Genomic DNA, 20,168 nt, shown 5'->3' with positions numbered 1-20,168 from the left:
ATTCAGTGAGTGGATATGTGAGTGGGTAGCAGAGTGTGCTAGATAAACACAAATACACTCAGTGGGCTTTGTCTGGATTACAAAACTTCCTGCAGAGGGGACCCTGGTGTAATATATTTGGGGTCCTTCCAAAGTGTGACCACCTCTGCACTGTTTGTTTTAACATACTCAAAGTGTTATCTGAATGGATCCTTCCAGACTGCTCCATATTTTCTGTGACCACACAGAAAGCTCTGGTTTAATCCTATTACACGTCGAGCACAAAGGGAGATAAGAGGTTTATGTCTGAATCTCTCTCTCCCTCGAGACACCAGGAGAGCTACACATTTGGTCATTTTGATACTGTATAGTTGCTGCAGTGTCTGTTGTGGCGCACTGAAAATAAAGACATATTGTTAATAGGATTGCCAGTGAGGGCCGAGGAGACACTGATGATGAATGAAGATCAGGTGAATGACATAATACAGGAATGGGTAAGTCAACGATATTCTGTAGTACAATGTAACAGGCAATCATACTCATCAACTATAATTAATAGGGTTTGTAAATGTACAATTTACAAAAGAACTTGGCTTGAATATAGTTTTTATTTATGTTGCTGGTCGTTGGTGCTTTTAATATATATTTTTAGGTATATCTACATATACACACCTATTTATTCACATACGTGGGTACATAACAGTCCTGTCTATTCGTTTCCTTTATTTGTTCAGCTTTGTTGTCCTTGTTCTTAGTTGTTATGTTCATTTTTGTTGAAATATATTGAGAGTAATGGAAAAAAAAACCTGTCAAATTCCTTGAAAGCTGATTCTGATTCTGATAATGATGCCATGGAATCAAAGCGAACAAGAGCTGGGATATTTGTATCTCATACCATCCTGCTCATTCACTAACATGACCTAAAATATATTTTATTAAATGTTTATTATGGTTTATTCTGAGAATGAAAATCTGATGACATATGGTGATAACTGATGGGTGTTCTGTATGTTCCGTATTTAGCGAGATACTCCAGAAGGCGATTTAAAGCCAGAGGACTACCAGCAGTTCAAGAGTTTTGGATCCACCTGTCTCACTGAGTGTGACAGCGCACAACTACTGAACTTCCTTCAGGATGAAAAGAACCAGGTATTTCACCTCCACCACCAACACAACTGACAGATCTGCTCTATACTCTATCCAGACTAGTGGTAGCCACACCTTACACACAGGAAGTGACAGTAGATTGACAGTGTTAATCTGTCAAACAGCACTAAAAGCACAAACGCAGTCACACTGCAGCCTCCTGAGCAACAACAGCCACTGAAGCGAGCAGTAGCCACTTCCCTGCTACCCAACTATGCTAAACATGAACATGCAGCCACTACTCTGCGTCTGCTGGCCTCTTGACCTGGAGGTGTGGGGATGAAACAAGCAGATATTCAGTCAGATTTCTCGCTCCACTGATAACCCTCCTCAATACGGCACTCCTCTAAGTGCCCTTGGCTGTCCCATCTCTCCACGCTTCGCGCAGTTGTGTGTAACTTACTTTTAGAAGCATGTGTCATTTCTTACTCCTTCCTCTTTCTGAGACCAAAACAATCTCTAGGGGTTCAAATGATTGATTATCAAATGAGAAATCCCTGGCTTTGAACATGGACACAGAGGATGAAACTTGGACATGGAGAGAGATACAGGCAGTGCAGAGAATGTCGATCACCCACTAGAGGTTGCCAAAGCTTCACTGCGAGTCGCAAGGCCATCAGAGTTTTTTTAAGGGTTGTAAGAAAATCTAAACGAAAAACCACATAGTAGGCCTATTTTTCAGCGTCTCATTCATTTCTGTGAATCAAATCAAATTGTTATTTTTTAAGTTAAGATTATTACTTTATCTACCTTTATATATATATATATAACACATTTTTATAAAAGGTTACTAAAAATATCAGGAAAACTAATCTCTAATGTAATATTCAAAGACAATAATCTGCTTACATACAATTTTACACAAACTTGCTGCAGTTATTGTGATCACTATTTGGGTTCATTGTACAGTTTGTCAATCATTCTGTACTGTTATTATGTATTGGATATATATATAAATGTAATATATAAAATATCCATAAAATAAGTCACATAATCAGGGGTTTCAGTTTAATCAATGACAGAAAAGTGGCCCCTTAAGTAAAAAAGTTGGGGACCACTGGTCTGTATCATGTATTGACAGTGACAGGATTCCTAAAACAAATCATTCATTTCTGTTGAAGAAAAGATTTTTTTAACAGAATTTAATGATTTGTTATAGGAATATGAGAGATCTTTCAGTGTTCAGTTTGTACACATCTAATTGATAAATTCTAATTAATAATTCATGTAACCTAGATTGTGCACAGTTCACACAGTTTAGCTGAATATGCAACTATGTCAAAATTGTAGTATACAATTTAATATATATGAATAATTTACAATAGAATATAGGTGGTGAATTAATATTTACTTTGGAGTAAATGCTACTTTTATTTTTTATTTTTGACATTTGTATTTTTCCCCTCTAATTAGTACCAAATTATAATATTTGTTCCAGACAACAAAATATTTATAGGAAATTAAATTGTTTCTCAGCCATCCAACATTTCCTACATTCATATACCAAGAGCTGCTGTTTAGGTCCATTGATTGTAGGCATTGGTGGCTTTAAGAAGCCCTGCTGCTCTACCATTTTGGAGATGCCCTCCTAGCACACACCATCATGCATTTTTTCAGCTGTTATAGCACACTTAAAGTTGCAGTTGGTATTAATGCAAAGCAAGTGTGAAACTGCATGCACCTGTTTATGCAGCGACGCATGCAAATGGAAAGAAAGCGCTGGGCAAACCTTCAACAACAGTGTCTGTTTCTCTGGTTACTGATACAGTATGATGATTGTTTCCTCTTGCACTCAGGGCATTGTGAAGTCTATGGGTTGTGTTCTCATGGCACCTCTTGTAAATGAAGTTGTTAGAAAGAGAAAGGGTCTCGATCACTGCCAGGCTGCCATCACACATCTGACTAAGGTAGGTACCACCAATTCATCTTTATAAAGAGCCATGCTTCCTTTACAATATGCTTAAGGTCTGCTCTGTTGTCTAGACGTGCAGCCCAGATGAACTCCTGCATAGCTTGCTGGAACCAATTGAAAACATTGACCCAGGAGCCATTTCTGAGACCATCTTAGCCCTTGTTCCACATCTTCAAACAGGTAACACAACTCTTGATGCCATGCTATCACACATCTTTAACCCGCAGAGAAAAAAAAAGCACCACAATTACACTTTCAATGACATTGATAACTGTTGCATAATGAATGAAGAGTTGATGAGCCTTTATATTGCTTACTACTTCAGATGTATTCATGGATGGTTTACTGCTGATCAAGCCAAAGCAGCTGTATAAATAAAAAGGTGTTTGGCTCCCCCTGCTGTATGTTCATGTTAACTAACAGCAACCTTGTGTCTTGAAAAAGTGCTGCTCCGGCTGGAGGACAGAAAGGCAGCCTGTCTGGGCTTGGCTCTGTCCGCCGTGCAGAAGCAGCTGTCCCGGCTGCCTGTACCTTACAGTCAGCAGCAGGAGGAGGCTGATGAGCACGGTGTGTGTCGCTGCTGCAACGCCATGGCTGCGTTCACAAAGCCGTTCGTAGAGGAGGTGAAGAGGAAAAATGGAAACTACATGACCAGATCTGAGGATGAGGAGCTGAGGACTGTGCTTCTCAAGTTGTAGGTTTCTGTCTCTGCGTTTGGGTGGGTTACAGCAATGGGGTGTTATTAAATTATTATTTTAGTTTTTTTGTGCTTATTTTTATCATTATTATTTATATTCAATAGTAATAGTCCATATTGGCTGTATTATTTTTTTCATTTTTAGCGTAGTTATTTCTGTTGTAGTAAAGAAAAGCTTATAAAAAGCAAACGTGTTATTTTAGTTTAGACAAGACAATTAGAATTAGCTTGTGTTTCAGATGTTTTTTTTTTTTAAATGGAGGTTAAAATAATCATCTTGGAGTAGAAGCACTAATGTTAAAACGGTTGTAAAAGGGTTAGTTGTGATTACCTGCAGCTGCATGAGGAGCTTGAGAAATCCTCTGCTCGAGGCTGAACTGAACAGAGACAGAAGATCCTCACTGTGGCTCTTTGCAACAGAGATAATGGTAAGACCAAGTTTTTCTTCCTTTTCTCTCTCAGTGGGAAAGCAGTCAAACAATGTGCGATGTTTCAGTGTGCTTTTATTACTTTAACAATGTTGCTATGCATCAGGTCACGCTACCGACAATCCAAGAGTCTCTCTCAGAGCTCCTGTTCTTCAACTCTCTGAAGAAACAGGCCGACAACAGTCAGTCCAAGGAGTCGAGGGCTTGTCTGGCCTATCTACTGTTTGTCCAGCTCATCACCATAGACAGCTTTCCAGCAGTATTCAGGTGAAATTAAAACTGACCGATGACGCAAATTCTCCGACACACAGAATAAACAATGCCTTATTGTTACTGTCCTATGACAAACTATTTACATTGTACCGTTTTGCTGCTGTTCCAGTCCTGTATTTGTTCTTCAGTGCAACATGGAACACATCAATCAACTACTCAGTAGGTACGCTGTCAACACAATATGAGCTGAATATAATTCTTGTTTTAAAGTGATTGATTTCTTAATTTATGTTGTGTTTTTAACAGCAAAAAGGAATCACACTTGCTCAAAGGGCTGGTAAGGCTACATCAACAAGGAGAAACATTTCTTAGAGATGAGATAAAACAAAGTGCGAAGGGAGAAAACTGAGGTCATTTATCTTGTGTGTATTATCAGGCACTGTATGCAAAAAGCTTGGAGAGTGTGCAGGACAACAGCCTTCCAGTGAGTCTACTGGAACTGAAGAACTTCTACAGTGTGCCACGGGTAAGACAAGCAAGTCATCAGGCTCAGTTTTACAGTTCACGTTGCATTATTACATATGATAGGTGATGAGGTGACACTTAAACTGGTTTATCATAGTCAAACTGTAGATCGGTTGTAGGATTAAGCTTTTTGTAAATATATTTTTCACAAAATGTAAAGCAAAAACCTTTACTACTACGACTACAGTTATTCCAACTAGAATATCAGTAAGCACAATGGGCCAGTTGGCATGGTGACCTACAGATGTAGTAGATCCAAGTCAATGAACTACAGTATATGGGTACTTTTGACCAATCAGTGACCTGTGGTGCACTGGCATTCACAGAACCTGCGGCGCCTTCTTACCGACTGCCCAATGCAACATTTGGTGAGTATACAATTATCTTTGATGAGAGGAATGTATTATCTGTCTGTGATACTGTGAGACACATTCATTTGTTGAATTCTCTTTCTTGTATGATCACTGCTTCCCCAGAGAGAATCAGGACTGCAGCTTTTCCAGCTCTTCATCAATAAATTAGATGCTGAAGCAAAGCACAAGTTCTTCAGGTGAGATGCATGCCAATGGCACAAGTACATCATATATTGTTTATATGCTTTTAGAAACTTGACTGTGTAAATATAATTCACATTTTGCACGTGTGTATTTGCTTTAAATTCATGTTATTTTATAAAGATCACTATCAAATGTATTTAGCATCTACTACATATATTGTTTCATATAAAATTTGGAACAAATGTTTCCTAGTTTAAATTACATCTGTTTTCCATACAATTGTGTTGTAAACCATACATTACCCTACTTTTCATCTACATATCAGTTATGTGCTTTAGCAGGGATTCTGCAGGTTTCAACAGGTTTAATTTAAGACTTTTTACCAGATATTAAAGATCATTAGGAATTTCATTTCAGTCTATTCAACTTTGTCAGCAGTCAGTTTTGTCAGCAGCTACATCTTGTACTGATCTGAAGTCTATTTACAAAGTCCCATTTTCTGTTGCAGGTGCATGCTAAAAACCAGCAACCATGCAGGGGTAGAGAGTTATATAGTAAAGAACATCAGGAATCAAGTAGATTTTTCTGTGCAGGTGAGATAAAAGATGACAGAGTTGGTCTTAAAAACAAAATAAGAATTTAGAAGGTCCTGCCTTCGTTTAATCTGTGATTACTCTCCTCCAGTCGGGTAATGCCAATAAATGGTTCCTTGGAGAGGAGTTGCTCTCCTTGTTGGGACTGGTGTTCTGTTTGCCACAAGGTGCAGAGACGGATTTGCTTAACACTATGGACAGGTAAGTAACATGAACAATGGTTTAACAGACAGGTCTGCTCATTTGTTACTTTTACTCTTGTACTCCGGCGTGCCAGACAAGATTTGATTAAATATGGAGCTAAATGAATGTAGATTTAGAAGATTCAAAGACAAAAGGTCTGTAATTGTGAGAACTGAGATACTTCCTCCAGACTGAGCCACTAAGCAATGCCCTATCTTTGTTCATCCAGGATAATGGAGAGTCTGAATCTTCTACGCTATCTCCTTCTCAGAGACAAAGAACTGAGGAGCACTGTAAGTCTAATAATTCAACACTACACTGCTCTTCTGCCAGCCAGCCTGGTTAATACAGAAAGCTGATGATCTACTCCTCCTACTTTCAGACAGATGTGTGGGAAGAGCTGTGCAGGATCAAAGACGAATACCTTAAAATGCTGCGCGTGTGTATCGGCATATCAAGAGCGCATTACTCTGCTGAACTGAAAGCACTGAGGGAGGATCAAAAGCTAAAAGCAAAAGGTAGGCATTAGCTGCTAATCTGTGCATCAAAATGACATTGGAATAACCTTGCATAAATGGTGGTACAATAGCCTGTTCTCATACTGTGAACCATCTCCATCTTCCTCCTCCAGAAGCCAGAGATGCAGCTAGATCCACCAGATTAGTCAAAAGCATAACGGTGAAACATGAGAAAGTGTCCAATATATCCCCAGAGGTGCAGCACCAGGTACAGAAACTTTCTTTCCCAATAATTATCCTTTTGATTCGATAGGAGCAGCAAGCTGAATAGTCCTGTGTGTCACAGGTGTTGCAGAGTGCTTTGGTGACATTTGACCTGATGGAGAGTCTCATCGTCCGTATTGAGGAGATCACAGAGGAAAAGCTGAGGATCCCAAACTAAACGGTGTGCTCCTCGGACCACCTGTTCTTTCTAAACAGTGTTTTATTTTATTTGCTGTTTTACTGATAAAAAACATTGCATTTAATAAATAAAGTGTGATTTTTTCTATGGCAAAGTTGTTGTTCAAAATTTAACAAACTGTGCTACTATATTATTGCTTTTTGTATTCAACAAGTAAGGCTTGTACGGGTTTTCATCAAATAAAAGCAACAGAGGTGTTTGTGAAAACATGCTGGATCACCTGCTGAGCTTTACAGAATGTCTCTTAGCATTTCCCACACAGGACTGCTCTCAATGACGTGAGCCCGAGCCAGAGACATCCGGTCCCGGATGCTCTCTACAAGGGGCTTACTGGTGGCCTGCAAACAGATGAGCCTCTGGTTACTTCAAAGTATCACAAGACAACAGCATGTCTAATGTATTATCAGGAATTACCAAATAATATGCTTGTGCATTGCCTCCATCTTTACCTTTGCAATTGTCAACATTCCCTGGACAATCTCAGTGTTGTTTCGCACAGGCAGGATCCGGAGGTTGCTGCCAAAGAATCTAAAAGAGAAACACACTTCCTCAATTATGAGAACTAGAAAAATCATATAAATCAGAATCCTGGTTACATCAGTGCAGTGGTTCTTCAACTGTCAGCCGGGGGTGGGACATAAAGCAACTGTATGGGGGTTGTGGATGAGCAGGGGAAAATATGGAGTGAAACTAGGTTGAATGAATATGATTTATGCAGGGAAAATAAACAAAAAAAGAGACCTTTATTTCACTAAAAATAGACTTGAATTCCCCTTTTGTTAGTTTCTTCCCCATCATTGTATTGGTTTGATAAAAAGTGTGGGGTGGGTGCCCCAGTAAAAGTTGAAGAACCACTATGTCAAGTCAAACAAGGGGGTAACACACTTCCAGAGTACAACTTGGAGAAGTGACAGAAGTTGTAATGAAGCCATTTATATACCTTTGTTGAATCAAAGTCAATATTTCCAGTTCCTTTGTCCCATTGAATGGGGCGTGCAGAAGTAGAAAGCTGTTCCGGTGTACTTGCACAAACTTCTTTATCCTCTCAATGAGTCCAGATTCCTCAAAACCCCCTGGGACGTCTTCAGGGTCAACCAACAGAAATGCAGTACCTAGGCAAGTAAGTGAGAAATGTCACAAGTTCTTATTGTCAAGCAGAAAATGACATCATTTGTTTACAGTGAGACTTACTGTGGTCACAACATCCATTACAGAAAGGCTTATTAAGAATACACAGTCTGTGTAGGTAGGATTCAATAACTGATCATTAAAGCAGCTACTGTTTGTGTTAAGTTACTGTTGCATACTGGGTTTATATGCTAAGGCAAGTGTCTAGAGGGCTCTAGAAAGCCCATGTTAAAAGGTTATGGGGGTCTCTAACAGGAGGAAGTATCGCAGGTTTACCTGACAGAGGAAATATAAACGCTCCGGACTCAACACTGTCTGAAAACCTGATTCGGTGCAGCTGCGCGCTGAGCATCCTGGTTGTATCATGGTTCTGGTAAAACAAAGAGAAATAAATTCACAGAGCTAACACAGCTAGACAATAGTAATATTAGAGTAATATTTTACCAACTCTTGCGTTTTGTTTTTGGTCGTATTGCGTTAGCTAGATAGCTAGCAAATCCATATTCTTCACTTTATTTAACCAAACTCTAAATGTTGACAGTTCAAGAGTCACTAACTCTCACCTGGAGTGATGTGCTCACGATAACTGTTGTTTTCCACTGAGAAGTCGTTTCTGTCGCCATTTCCAAATGAACAGCGCAGATAGTGAGATAGTGCTGATAGTGAGATAGTGCTGATAGTGAGACCCTCAAACTGATTTCGGCTCGTGGTATCGATACCGTCCTCGCGGTGCGTTCGCACGAGACAACCGCCTCTGTATCTTGACGCAGCACGAGCGTCAGTTTAGTGAGGAAGCCACGAGAGGCCGCTGCGGTTTCATCTAACGACACTTTAAATCTTCTGTGGTTAAAAATAACAAAACCAATGGTAAAAGCCGGGAACGAGCCACCTATTTTTTTCCACAGGTGAGTTTATTAATTCTTGGTGGACACAGGTGTACCTTTACCACTGATGCTAATTTACAGCAGCTGTTTTTTTTATTTTTTCTTCCCTCCGCAAGTAAGTAAATGTTTTACTCGGACAGACATTTTAACTGGAAGGAAAGGCTGTCTTTGCAGGCCAAAACACTGAGAAAATTTTAATTAATGTTATTAATAGGCCTTTTTCACAGCATCCATGGTCCATCATGTTACCAATCATACCAATTAAGGTTCTGTTCCATTTAGTGTAGCAGAGCCTTTCTGGTCAAACATGCACAATAGCAGCACCCTGACTCTGACCTGAATAAAAGAGGACCTTAATTAGTGCCATTGGTAACACCTGTGTTTACCCTATTTCATGTCAAAATGGCTGCTATGAAAAGGTTCTATTATTACACTGGTGCTTTCCCAGCTATGTCATGTCAAACAGTCTGTTGAGTAATGTTAAAAGGTCTATTGTGTGCTGTATAAAAAAGCCAAGAGGAAAAATTGACAAAATTACAAAAAAGGAATAAACCTGAACCCAGTTCCATGTAAAGAAATCTGTCACTCAATCAAATAATCACTCCATGACTTGACAGTGAGGAACACATTGTTTCCAGAAACACAAATCTTTATTTTCAGTATGACATTAAATGCAAGCCAGTAGGCCAATATTATTTTTCTTTAAGAAACTTCAGTCAACCATATTATCAGAAGACTGCCATGAGAAAGAAAGTTTTTTCTTACTCTATTCTTTTCTAGAGCTTCGAAGCAACATCAATTTAACAGTCAAACATACAAAAATATCAGCATGCATAACAGCCCATTTGTTTCAAGAAACAATCCACAGGGCGTAATGGCGAATGCAAATAAGCTGCTGCAAAGTCCAGAGTTGTGCTGAGTCCGGGAAAACATAAATGTCAAAAAGAGAGACAGAATCATTTTATAAATTATAATAAATTAAGACAAACTTGATGTAAAGACATTTAAAGTTCATGGAGAAGGCGTTGACTGTCCGGCAGGCTCTCCTCTGTGCAGTCAGTGATGCGTTTCCAGTTCCACGATGGTCCACTCCCCTTGTGGAGATGCAGCGTCTTCTGGGGAGAAGCTGGTCACTGTGATGCTGGTGGAGGAGTCCTCCATGGGAGAGATGAGCTCCGCCCAACGTTTGAAGGTCTCCTTCTCTGGGGACAGGAAGGTCTCCGAGTCCAGGCAGTCACGTGAAAGAGACAGTGTCTGCTTGATAAGGTACTGGGCTAGGTTGAGCTCCTCAGGCACAGGGTTTATGATGCCCAGATTGGACTCGTGGTCTGAGAGAAGTTGCCGGAGCAGGCTCCAGTCCCGCTCTGCAAACTCGCTGCTTTTGTCATCGTCCCCTCTTTGCTTTTCCTTCTCTGCCTTCAGTTTAACATTCCTGTCCTTGTCCGAGCAGTGCTCAAAGGCGTCTCCCACATCCATCTCGTAAATGGGAGAGAGGGCTTTGGATGGTCGGCGGTCATGTTTGCAGGTTTGATCCAATCTGTCACAACCATTGTCCCCTAAAAACAATTGACAATACTGCAAAATGACAAACTGGTATACTCCTCCACAGTTGTTTTTTTCATTTCAGAGACTAATCACTGCCTACTACAATAAAACACTGATTACTGAAAGTTTACACTTAATGCAACTGTGCCCTTTAAAAGATATTCCATAGTGAAGTTAGGTGAGGACAGCACAGTGTGGAAAGCAGTGACTGACTGATGAGTCACATTATGGTCAGCTAGATGGCAATACCATTATCAGTACCAATTTTAAATGAATTAGTTAACAATTCACCAGTTACTTCAAATATGGATGTCAAGGGCACAGTTGCCTTAAAGGTAATGCACAGAGGAATGCTTTTCTGAATGCATCTCTTTATCCACCTGTTCAAACAAAGTAAGCCATGCATTGCCAGCACGAGTGAACGTTGCATTTGTCAGTAACAGTGATGTGTTTTGAGATTTACGTGCAGGTCTTTGAACGGGCAGACCTAAGGAACATACTTAAATACTGTCACAAAAACGTAAAACGCAAGCAACAGTGCTTTAACTTAGTAGCACAAAAGATGAAACACCACCAAGTTTCTGTTGACATTCTTTGTGTTTTCTGTTTTTAACAATTTCAAAAAGGCAAACGATGAAGTAGCTGATCGCTGTTTGATATTGAAAACAAAATAATTGACATGTTTGCATCGGGACAGACCCTCAGTGATGGTGCAGTGGGATTTCTTTTTCTGAATATGATAGTGAAAAAAGAGAGACATGGCAGAACCATTGACAGCTGCTCTAGATACACATCACATACTTTACAGAGGATGCTACTGACACTACACAAACCTACTGAACAAAAGCTTATAGACAACAGAACACAGTTTTCTTAAACAGTCTATGTATCTAGACACAAGTCTACTGGGTATGACAAAAGGTAATGGATAATTAAAAAAAAACATACACAAAAATGATGGATGGTATAGGGGAATGACAAATTAATTTTAATAGTGGCATGCATGTGTGCAGTGCAAAAATAAAAAATAACAAACAAAACAACTCAGGAACAGGTACATTCTCCAATAAAAATAAACAGCAAGGAGATGCAAGGGAAAAGTTTCCCAGTATAACACACTTTTCTGAGAAGCAGTGGCTTCACTCTACAGAAATTTGACAAAAAGCATTACTTGCTTGTAATTTACCTGAACACAAATTTTAAAGGTGCTATATATGGTAGTTTAACATCAACACATCTTTTAAATTAATTTTGAGATGTTAGTAGAATTACTGGAAACAAAAAGACCATCACTGAGAAGTCAAGCGTCTAGTGACGCTGCACTGCAACAGCTGTAGTGTACCACAAGGTGCAGGTTTGTAGAGAAGAAGAGCTTTGTGTTTCTTAAAATGGCGAAAGTGTTATAAATGAAAAGCCAAACATATTTATCCTTTACAATAAAGCTAAAGAAAAAGCAAGGAAGAAAGAAGGGAGCTACTGTAGTAGTGAGACAAGGAGCAGTGTGTTTTATAGGTAGTGTAGTCTAAATTGTAAGAAACACACGCTTTATCAATATCAGTGTAAGTAGCATGGCATAACATTATCTCAACAGTGGTCTAACCGTAATAGTAATTATACCAATAAGCCACAATTAATTTGGCAACGATATATTGATGTTAAAATTCTATTTATAGCACCTCCAAATATGTCAAATTATCTATGGCTTAAAAAGGCCAACGACTGTTCCACTGCATAAAAGAAATGACAAAAATAATCGAAAAATCTTATTTTTATGTACATAAAAGTGCATTGGTATACTTATGTCACAAGCCTTGTCACAAGGCAGATTCTTTTTGACAAATACAATTCTATAATCAGTCTTAGTGTTGAGTACACTGCTTTCCCCTTTTTTGTGTAAACTGAGTTACCAAGGCCTAAATGCCTCTGACTAAAGGTAGTTCAGTTGTTTAAAATGTACAGTTTATTTGTTATTATGAGACCAATCTCCATCTTTAAAAGGATATTGATGTTGCAAATTCAAATTTACAACAGCTACACAATCAATGGGTTGGAATGAGAGGAAGCTTTTGGCTATGAAAATACGATGACCACTGATTACATTTGAATTTGAACTTTATTTATAACTAGTTGCTAAACTAGTATGCTAAATGATATCCTTTTTCTGAAAGAGGGATAGGTGTTTGTTGGATGTAGGTAAGGTCTAGGAATCAGAGCAGAGGAGAATGAATCTTGCAGGGATAAACTAAACCTTCACTGATGGAGTTTAGGGACAAGAGATGGGTTCAGATTTGGGGTCTAGGAAGGGTCCGTAGATCATACATTACCTGCTGGAGATTGTGCAGCATGTACAGGAGAGTCCCCTGTCAGCTGAGGCTCATTTAAGTCTAGATGTAAATCAGCTTTCTTGCTTTCTGAGGGATTGGTGTGATTTTTGCGCAGCCCTCCGTTGTATTGTTCAGTGTGCCGCAGATCCAGGTGGCATGGGCGCTCCTGGGGAGGGATGTCTCTAGTGTCAGCGTCCAGGAGAGGCCCGCTGGACTTCACTCCATCCACTTGGATTTGATTACTTTCCTCCTGCATGGGCTCCTGGATCTCTGTAAGGAATATGGAGGATTTTTCTTCTTTGTCCTCGTCATGTTGTTTGTGGTTCATACCTGCGTTTTCAAGATGGCACGGCAGGTGGTTCTGTTGGTCGCCAGTAACTGTGGAGTCAGACTCGAAAACATCACAGGGAGTCACAGCGTCGTCATGCTGCTGAGGTGGAGTTTGGACGCCGCCCTCTTCTGAGCCCAGCTCCTCACACTCGTCGACAGAAAGCAACACTGACCGGCGGAAGTTGGAAGACGACTGGTAGTCGGGCTGGTCGTTCTCCTGGTCCACGCCGTCGTCGTCGAAAGCTAGGTTGACAATCCCCTGAAAGTGTGGAGAGGGTTCAGTTGGTGGCAGCGGAGCCTGACCTGGAATCACCTCAACTTCAGACCTCTCATCCTCTGTCGCCTCCTCATCTTCGTCTTCCTCTTCCTCCTCTGAGGAGAAGAGCTGGTGGTCGGGGACGCTTTTTACAGTCACTGTGGCTTCAACCTCCGAGTGCTCCTCCTCTACAGGAACCTCATCTCTTTGCAACCAGGAACGAGGACGCTGTCTTACTCCCTCCTCCTCGCTGGTGGTCTCTGCTTCTCGCCCGCGCAGCCGCACCTCCACTCTCAACCCCGCCCCACCTTCGTACATCTTTAACTCCTCTGGGGTGCTTGTGTCACTACTACTGCGACCCAAGAAGTCATGACAGCGCATGGTGCCACACTTGGAAACGCCTCTGTCGTTGGAGCAGTCGTCGTCTTGCGAGCCTCCTGCATCGTAGTCCTCTGAGCGGGGCTTGATGTCGTCAGAGGAAGTGGTGTGCGTGCTGCCAGTCTCAGACTCTGGGCTGACCTGATGGTGGATGCCGCTCCAGGAGTCCTCTAAGGGAGTGTCAGTGCTACCCATGCTACAGGGGGTATCTACGGGACGGTCAGTGTCTCTTGGAGAATTCAGGGAGCTGACCTCATGAACTTGCCCTCCGCCGATGTGAGCGGGGATGACACCGCTTGAAGACTGTTTGCAAGTGCCTCTATGAGCAGATTTGATATGAGGGATGTTGTTAGGTGCTGGTGTGACACTGGTCTCATTTGTACCATTTCCTGGCTGTATTTCTGTCTTCTGAAGCCTCTGCTTAGGGCTTGATTCTAGGCTAAGTGAATCCCCTCCGCCTTGGCTTGTTGGCTGTGTGTGTGCTGCGGGCTGGTCAGAGAGTGCTCCCTCTGTACTATCTTTATGTACTGCAACATCACCAGGGTTTTCAGTTGGAGCAAGCTCAGTTTTACAACTCACTGCCTCTTTTCCTTTAGTTCCTGATTTCTTGGAGGCAGCAGCAGCAGCTGAGGTTTTGGAAGTGCCTCCAGATTTTATAGAAGCTTTCTCCATAGGTAATTCAGTAGTACTCTTTGGCTTTGGTCCAGACTTGGCAGCTACTACAGAAGACTGTTTGGAGGGGGCTGAAGAGGCTTTTGATGGTTTAGCACTGGATTTAGCCGAGGCTCCAGTCACTGAAACAGGTTTTGTGATCTTCTTTTTAGAAGCTTCACTAGCTGCTTTGTCTGGTGCTGAGGATTTCAACCCGTCCTTGCTGTCTTCTTTCCTTGGGGAAGCTGGCTTTTTCACAGAGGACCCATGCTTGGAGACTAAACCAAAATCAGAACAGAACGTTAATACATTGCTATAGTATATTGACAGACATTTGAATCCAGCAGACATTGAACAGCTCACCATGGTGATCTGGTGTGCCTCTTCCCTTGGTGTCTGCTCTTGCTGCTGTCACTCCAGTAGATGCTTTCTCTGCAGCACCAGTCTTGGCTTTGCTACTTTCTCTCACACTTGGCTTATTGGTAGGACTGTGATTGGTAAAACGGACAACAAACCATATAACAACAAATGTTTCTACCACAATATTCCAATTTAGTAATACCTCTGGCTCACATTATCAGTATACATATTTATAAGGAGGAGCTGCAGGAACAGTAAATCATGAATTCATATTTCACACCAGCAGGGAGCAGCAACGTTTTTTCTCCCATTTAGTCAAGGTCAAGCCTCTGAGACATGGGCTGATTATCAATGCAAATAATTTCAAGTTGTCACTTGTGTCCTTGTGAAGGATATTCTTCCCTGGTTTTAAGTTTGTTTTGAACTAAATCTCACTTTAGGAACAAGAGAACAGAAATCACATTTTAGTTTTGCTGTGTGCCCAAGGTTGATGGATTTTTATATCTGTCCATATCATATTTATTATCTGACATCTTATAGTGAGTTTACCTAGTACAGTTTTATAGAACCTTAGATTGTCATGATATTTGATATTACAGGCCAGGTGCAAAAAATACATCATGTGAAAATAAACAGTTTTGTCACATAATTTTAGAGGGGAGTTCAATGTTACCTGCACTTCCAAAGACCCATCAATTATACAACTAACACTGGTAGGCGGGAGCACCAAAATCCAGAAGCATAAAATGTGGATATTACATAGATGAATTGTTGCCATCTCAGTGTGTATTATTAGACTATCATCTATTTACTTGCATGGTTTCTTTTCAGGGAGACTATGAATATGTTCCCAGGACAGATGGAGTTCTGAATGATGCTGATTGTAAAAATGGGTATTTTTACCACTTTTGAAGGACAGATAAGAGGCTTGTCATAAAACACTACACAACTGCTTTTATCCCCTTGACAGCCACATGTGGCCTAAAACAACAAGGTGATACCATCTTATTTGTCCTACATTGCATCACATTAGCGTGCAGTCTAAGGTATGTTTGTTTTGTTTCCATTCCCTGAATGCTTTAAGCTAATGGGGTTGGATATATTGGCATTGAGCTCATATTGCAGCTAGGCCTGACATGTTAAAACTGCAGTGAGGATGCATAGCACTTGTTCAGACTACATTCAAGTTCAGACTGCAGCTGTATAGGCTGTAACCTAATACAAACAGTAATACCAGTGGCTTCAGGTCATGTTTCCTTGTTTGAATGTTTTGAATGAACTGATGCACTGAATGTGGTTTTGTGTATTTTTTGAAAGGATCCGTGCAGATAATTTATCAGCTATGTATCAAGATTTGGATTCTCATGATCTAACTCTGGGCTCAGTCGTTTCTGATATTTTCAGTCAAGTTCCACGCCCTTCATCCATCTTTTGAGATCATTTATACCATTTAATCGTTTTAATACAACCCTTTCCTCTGCCCCTTGGTACTTGTGTCTGTGTAGGACTAACATATAATACTATACTTGTGGATTGCCAGGCAGAGCCAGAGTGGTAAACAATCCATTTGTCGCAAAAATTAGATATATCTCAAATGGGTCCTTTATTTTCTGAGTATTGTTCATTTGCAGTTGTATAATACTTAATTCATTAATGTTGGCTTGTGTACAGGAAATTATTAACAACCAAAATGCTTTTGTTGATTTGCTCCCTGAACCCTTAAAAATAATCTCCCCTTACTTAAGTTACATTTTTCTTTTGACAGCCTTTGAATGTTACACCTAGCATTTCATTAAACACACGAGAAGCAAGGACAAACCACAATTATAAGCACCATACTGCTAGGAGTAAAGCTCACCTGCTGGTCTTTGTTGTATCTGATTTCTGAGGAGGTTTTGTCAGAGGGGATTTGTTCACCGCCTTAGCCTGGTGTTTGGGCTTTGCACCTAAAATACAGAAAATGAACCACATGTACAAATGTTGTAAATAGAAGTTTTGGCAGGGGAGATTTCAAAAAAATCCACCAAGACTACACATAAGTCCTATACACAATAAAATGAAATAAACCAAATAATCTTCAGGGTAGCAGGGACACATGGTAGGGGTAGGGTAATGTGCTGTTAGTGTGTGAGCTCACATCACAGATCACTTTCAGGGTGGGTTACAGGGACACATGCTGCGCCTGTACCAGCAGGGCAGACAGCTGAGGCCCACTTTAGCCGTTGACGTTAATATCAGTCCGGAATACCCCACCTCCTTAAAACCATCCTCACAACAAAAGCTCAGTGATCAGTCACACTCCCCTGTGAGGCAGCTGTATAGGGCTTTGACCTCTGCTGTTCTGCTGTGAGTTTGTACACTGATACCAGCAGGCTGCCAAGGACAGCCTCATGTGCTTTGTTTCCTGATAAATCAACATTCATACACAACACTGCCCTTGTCTTCCCAAAATCCCTCTTGGCCATAGCACAGCATTCATCATACTAATTAGTCCACAGGTCCTTTCATACTCCAGCTACAGTATTACGCCTGGACCTGACTTGTCGACATTTCATCTTGGCTACAGTGATGTCCTATATTGTAATTGGTGTCAGTCACAATGATGAAATGTAAAGAAGTCAATAAAGAGTGTAAACCTGGGATGGAGTGGGTGTCAGTGCGAGGGCTGCTGGCACCGTTCTCTGGCGACGCACTGCCCGATGTGGATGAAACGCTAGGCTGAGCTTGGGTGGTGCCAGCAGTGCTGTCAGCCTTTCCCGCTGAGCTCTTCTGAGCTTTCATTACCGTTGTCTGGCTTGTAGATGTGCAGCTCGGGGGAGATGTTTTAGGCCGTGCACCTGGGTTTGGCTTCTTCTCTTGCTCTTTAGCCCCCTGAGAGCTTCGGGGGCCATTGGCACTGGCTACATCCCGCCTGGCTCCGGCAGCTCCTGTGCCGTTGACAACTGGTGTGCCAGCTGATGCTGTCTTTGCTTTTGCTGCTACACTCCGATCTCCTGTTTTTTTCACATTCTTTGTCTTGGATGTGTTACCATCACCTGGTTTGTTAGCTGTCCCCAGTCCATCAGACTTCATGGCTGATGCAGCACTACGGGAGGAAGAAGTTGTGTTGTCAGACACCCTGTGGGTCCTGTGCACAGGAGGACTCTCAGGTGCAGATGGAGGGCATTTTACAGCCCTTGACTGCAGGAAAAAAATACAACCACGTTAGTGATGTAACTGTAAGTAAGGTTGGATTAATCGGCAAATAACCAGAGCGCAATCATATCAAACAGAATAACATTAGTGCAGATTTCCACAAGCCACTGGAGCGTACCACTAGAAAAGATGCTGTCTAACATCACCTCAGCCTCTAAACAGTCTATTATTATTACTTTCAAATTTTAGCAAATATTAGAATGTATAGAATATATATAGAAGAAATGGTGCTTCTGTGAACTTAAACTGGGAATTCATAATTGCCTTTTAGTGTCACTGGAACAATTATATCAGTGAACTGCGTCTTGCAGGTTCAGAGAATCAGCACAAAAAGCCTAGAGACAGGCAAAGTTCCTGTTTTGACTGCATCAAACCACTTCCTGAGAGATCTGTGGGAGCTCCAAAGCTCTTAACCACTCATGCCTAACACGTTGGCAATCCCTATCTGGATCACCTCAGCCAGGCTTATCTTAGATATACATCTGCTTAGAGAGGCCCTGCTGCTCAATTCATACTCTCTCTCTTTGCTGTGAGGGTGGGGCATTTATGACATATGGCATCTGATGGCCACAGACTCAGACTGTAATCACAGTCAGAGATTATACAAACTTACATGAGTTTATCTGAACTAAAACAGCCTCATAAATTCACATCATCAGCTAAGTCACAGTCAGAGTTCTGAGTGATCAATAAAACTTAAAAATACAACTGAAAGAACAAATGTTAATGCGTTGTTGGATGATAATATTACCTGTGAGCTAGTGAATACAGGCTTTTTACCAAGTCTTCGATTGTCCCCTTTATCAATAGCATCTGTCAGAACAGGATAAAAGGAAGACAAAATCATCAATTAGCCAGTTAGTATTTTGCCTGCAAAACAGATGATTCAAGACCAAGCATAACACAGATGAAAAGGGCTGCAGCATTTTTTTTTCAACACGCTGCCTGGGTCCTTCATTATGTGAGCTAGACAGCCATTCTTTTCATTCACAAATTCTCATTTCCACACCCCGTGTTTACCCGTTGGTTGTCTGAACACTAGGAAACAAACATTAAATCAATGGATTAATCAGTCAGCCATGTCTGGCAAGGACTATTCCGCGCAAAGCACAACCATTTCTTCATATACAAACAATTTCAGAGCCTTGTGATTTACTGTATTTAATCAAAATTAAATGAGTTGAATGATTAAACTCTATTCATTGAAGTACATTTGTAATGTTTGCATGTAAGACCTGGAATCCGATTACACTGGCAAGAAATGTACCAGTAATAGGCACACACTGATACCAGCCAAATCAATTATTCATGCAGTGAATTTCAACACATTACTAGCGTAGCAGTGAGGAAAGAGTACATTATTTGTATTTGTGAAAGCTTCTAAACATGTGCAGACGCTCAAAGATAAGAATCCTGCCTTCCACTCCCACCCATTTAAACAAGCATGGCGCGTCTGGTGCATTTACCATGTTAGCGTCCACTCACTTGCCCGAGACAGTTAAAAAGGTAGCTCACATAAAGCAAACAATTATAACATAACAGAATAAAGGAGCTAGGCAGCTGTGCAGAAAGAAGCCATCAATTGTTGAATCAGCCAACAACATATGCTCCAAGGGCTTCGGTTCATCTGTAATGATGCAGAGCCACTGCTTCAGCACTAGGCTGGGTTAGAGAGAGAGAAAAAAAAAACATAGATCCACACATGCCGCAGTATGAATATCCCGTGTGTGACTAGAGACAAGAATATCCTTCCTTACCTGCCAGTATCCTCTCTCTGTGTTTGGAAGACAGGCTGTCCCATCCCTGCGTGTGGCGGACCGCGTAGAAGGTCTGAAGCAGGAAGGTCCACAGGCGACCGCGTAGTGTACAAATCTCTCGCCTGAACGGCTGGCGGTAACACAGAGGAGAGAGAGGGAGAGGAGAAGAATGGAAAGGGGTGCGCTACAGCACAGGCGAATCAGCAGCTGCTTGAAGAACCTTTCGCCATGGCAACAAATACCCCTCCCTCCCTCCTCCCTCCCTC

General features: G+C 41.2%; 3 protein-coding genes across 4 annotated transcripts in view; 1 reads left to right on the top strand and 2 right to left on the bottom strand.

Annotated features, from left to right (window-relative positions):
- The first annotated feature begins 431 nt into the window (after window positions 1-431).
- LOC118322132 (glomulin-like) lies at window positions 432-7,091 on the top strand. The gene is made up of 18 exons (XM_035653719.1): window positions 432-473; window positions 1,003-1,128; window positions 2,922-3,032; window positions 3,109-3,217; window positions 3,482-3,731; window positions 4,072-4,162; window positions 4,269-4,429; window positions 4,545-4,598; window positions 4,682-4,712; window positions 4,812-4,901; window positions 5,227-5,268; window positions 5,377-5,450; window positions 5,906-5,990; window positions 6,082-6,191; window positions 6,403-6,466; window positions 6,556-6,691; window positions 6,805-6,899; window positions 6,978-7,091. Exons 1-18 carry the CDS (start codon window positions 432-434, stop codon window positions 7,071-7,073), a joined length of 1,767 nt encoding a protein of 588 aa, XP_035509612.1. The 3' UTR covers window positions 7,074-7,091.
- Window positions 7,092-7,103: 12 nt separating this feature from the next.
- LOC118322133 (uncharacterized protein C1orf146 homolog) lies at window positions 7,104-9,049 on the bottom strand. The gene is made up of 5 exons (XM_035653720.1): window positions 8,786-9,049; window positions 8,499-8,592; window positions 8,035-8,206; window positions 7,544-7,622; window positions 7,104-7,432 (listed from the first exon to the last, which is right to left on the bottom strand). Exons 1-5 carry the CDS (start codon window positions 8,843-8,845, stop codon window positions 7,325-7,327), a joined length of 513 nt encoding a protein of 170 aa, XP_035509613.1. The 5' UTR covers window positions 8,846-9,049; the 3' UTR covers window positions 7,104-7,324.
- A 667-nt stretch (window positions 9,050-9,716) lies between these two features.
- Window positions 9,717-20,168, bottom strand: part of btbd8 (BTB domain containing 8) — a 28,202-nt gene continuing 17,750 nt past the window's right edge. Inside the window, exons 13-19 of one of the 2 annotated variants that reach the window (XM_035653234.1) lie at window positions 19,903-20,032; window positions 18,897-18,958; window positions 17,587-18,130; window positions 16,809-16,896; window positions 14,954-15,078; window positions 12,976-14,868; window positions 9,717-10,662 (exon numbers count right to left, since the gene is read on the bottom strand). In XM_035653234.1, coding sequence (XP_035509127.1) covers window positions 10,163-10,662; window positions 12,976-14,868; window positions 14,954-15,078; window positions 16,809-16,896; window positions 17,587-18,130; window positions 18,897-18,958; window positions 19,903-20,032 — 3,342 coding nt within the window. In that variant the 3' untranslated portion in view covers window positions 9,717-10,162. Of the gene's footprint in view, window positions 14,869-14,953; window positions 15,079-16,808; window positions 16,897-17,586; window positions 18,131-18,896; window positions 18,959-19,902; window positions 20,033-20,168 lie in introns of both variants that reach the window. The other variant, XM_035653233.1, reaches the window with a different exon arrangement.

Source organism: Morone saxatilis, unplaced genomic scaffold, assembly GCF_004916995.1.
Source record: "Morone saxatilis isolate NCDOM2014 unplaced genomic scaffold, NCSU_SB_2.0 Contig12, whole genome shotgun sequence".
NCBI classification, from domain to species: Eukaryota; Metazoa; Chordata; class Actinopteri; family Moronidae; genus Morone; species Morone saxatilis.
Note: the sequence above shows the minus strand (reverse complement) of the source record. Positions and strands in the feature narration are given on the sequence as shown.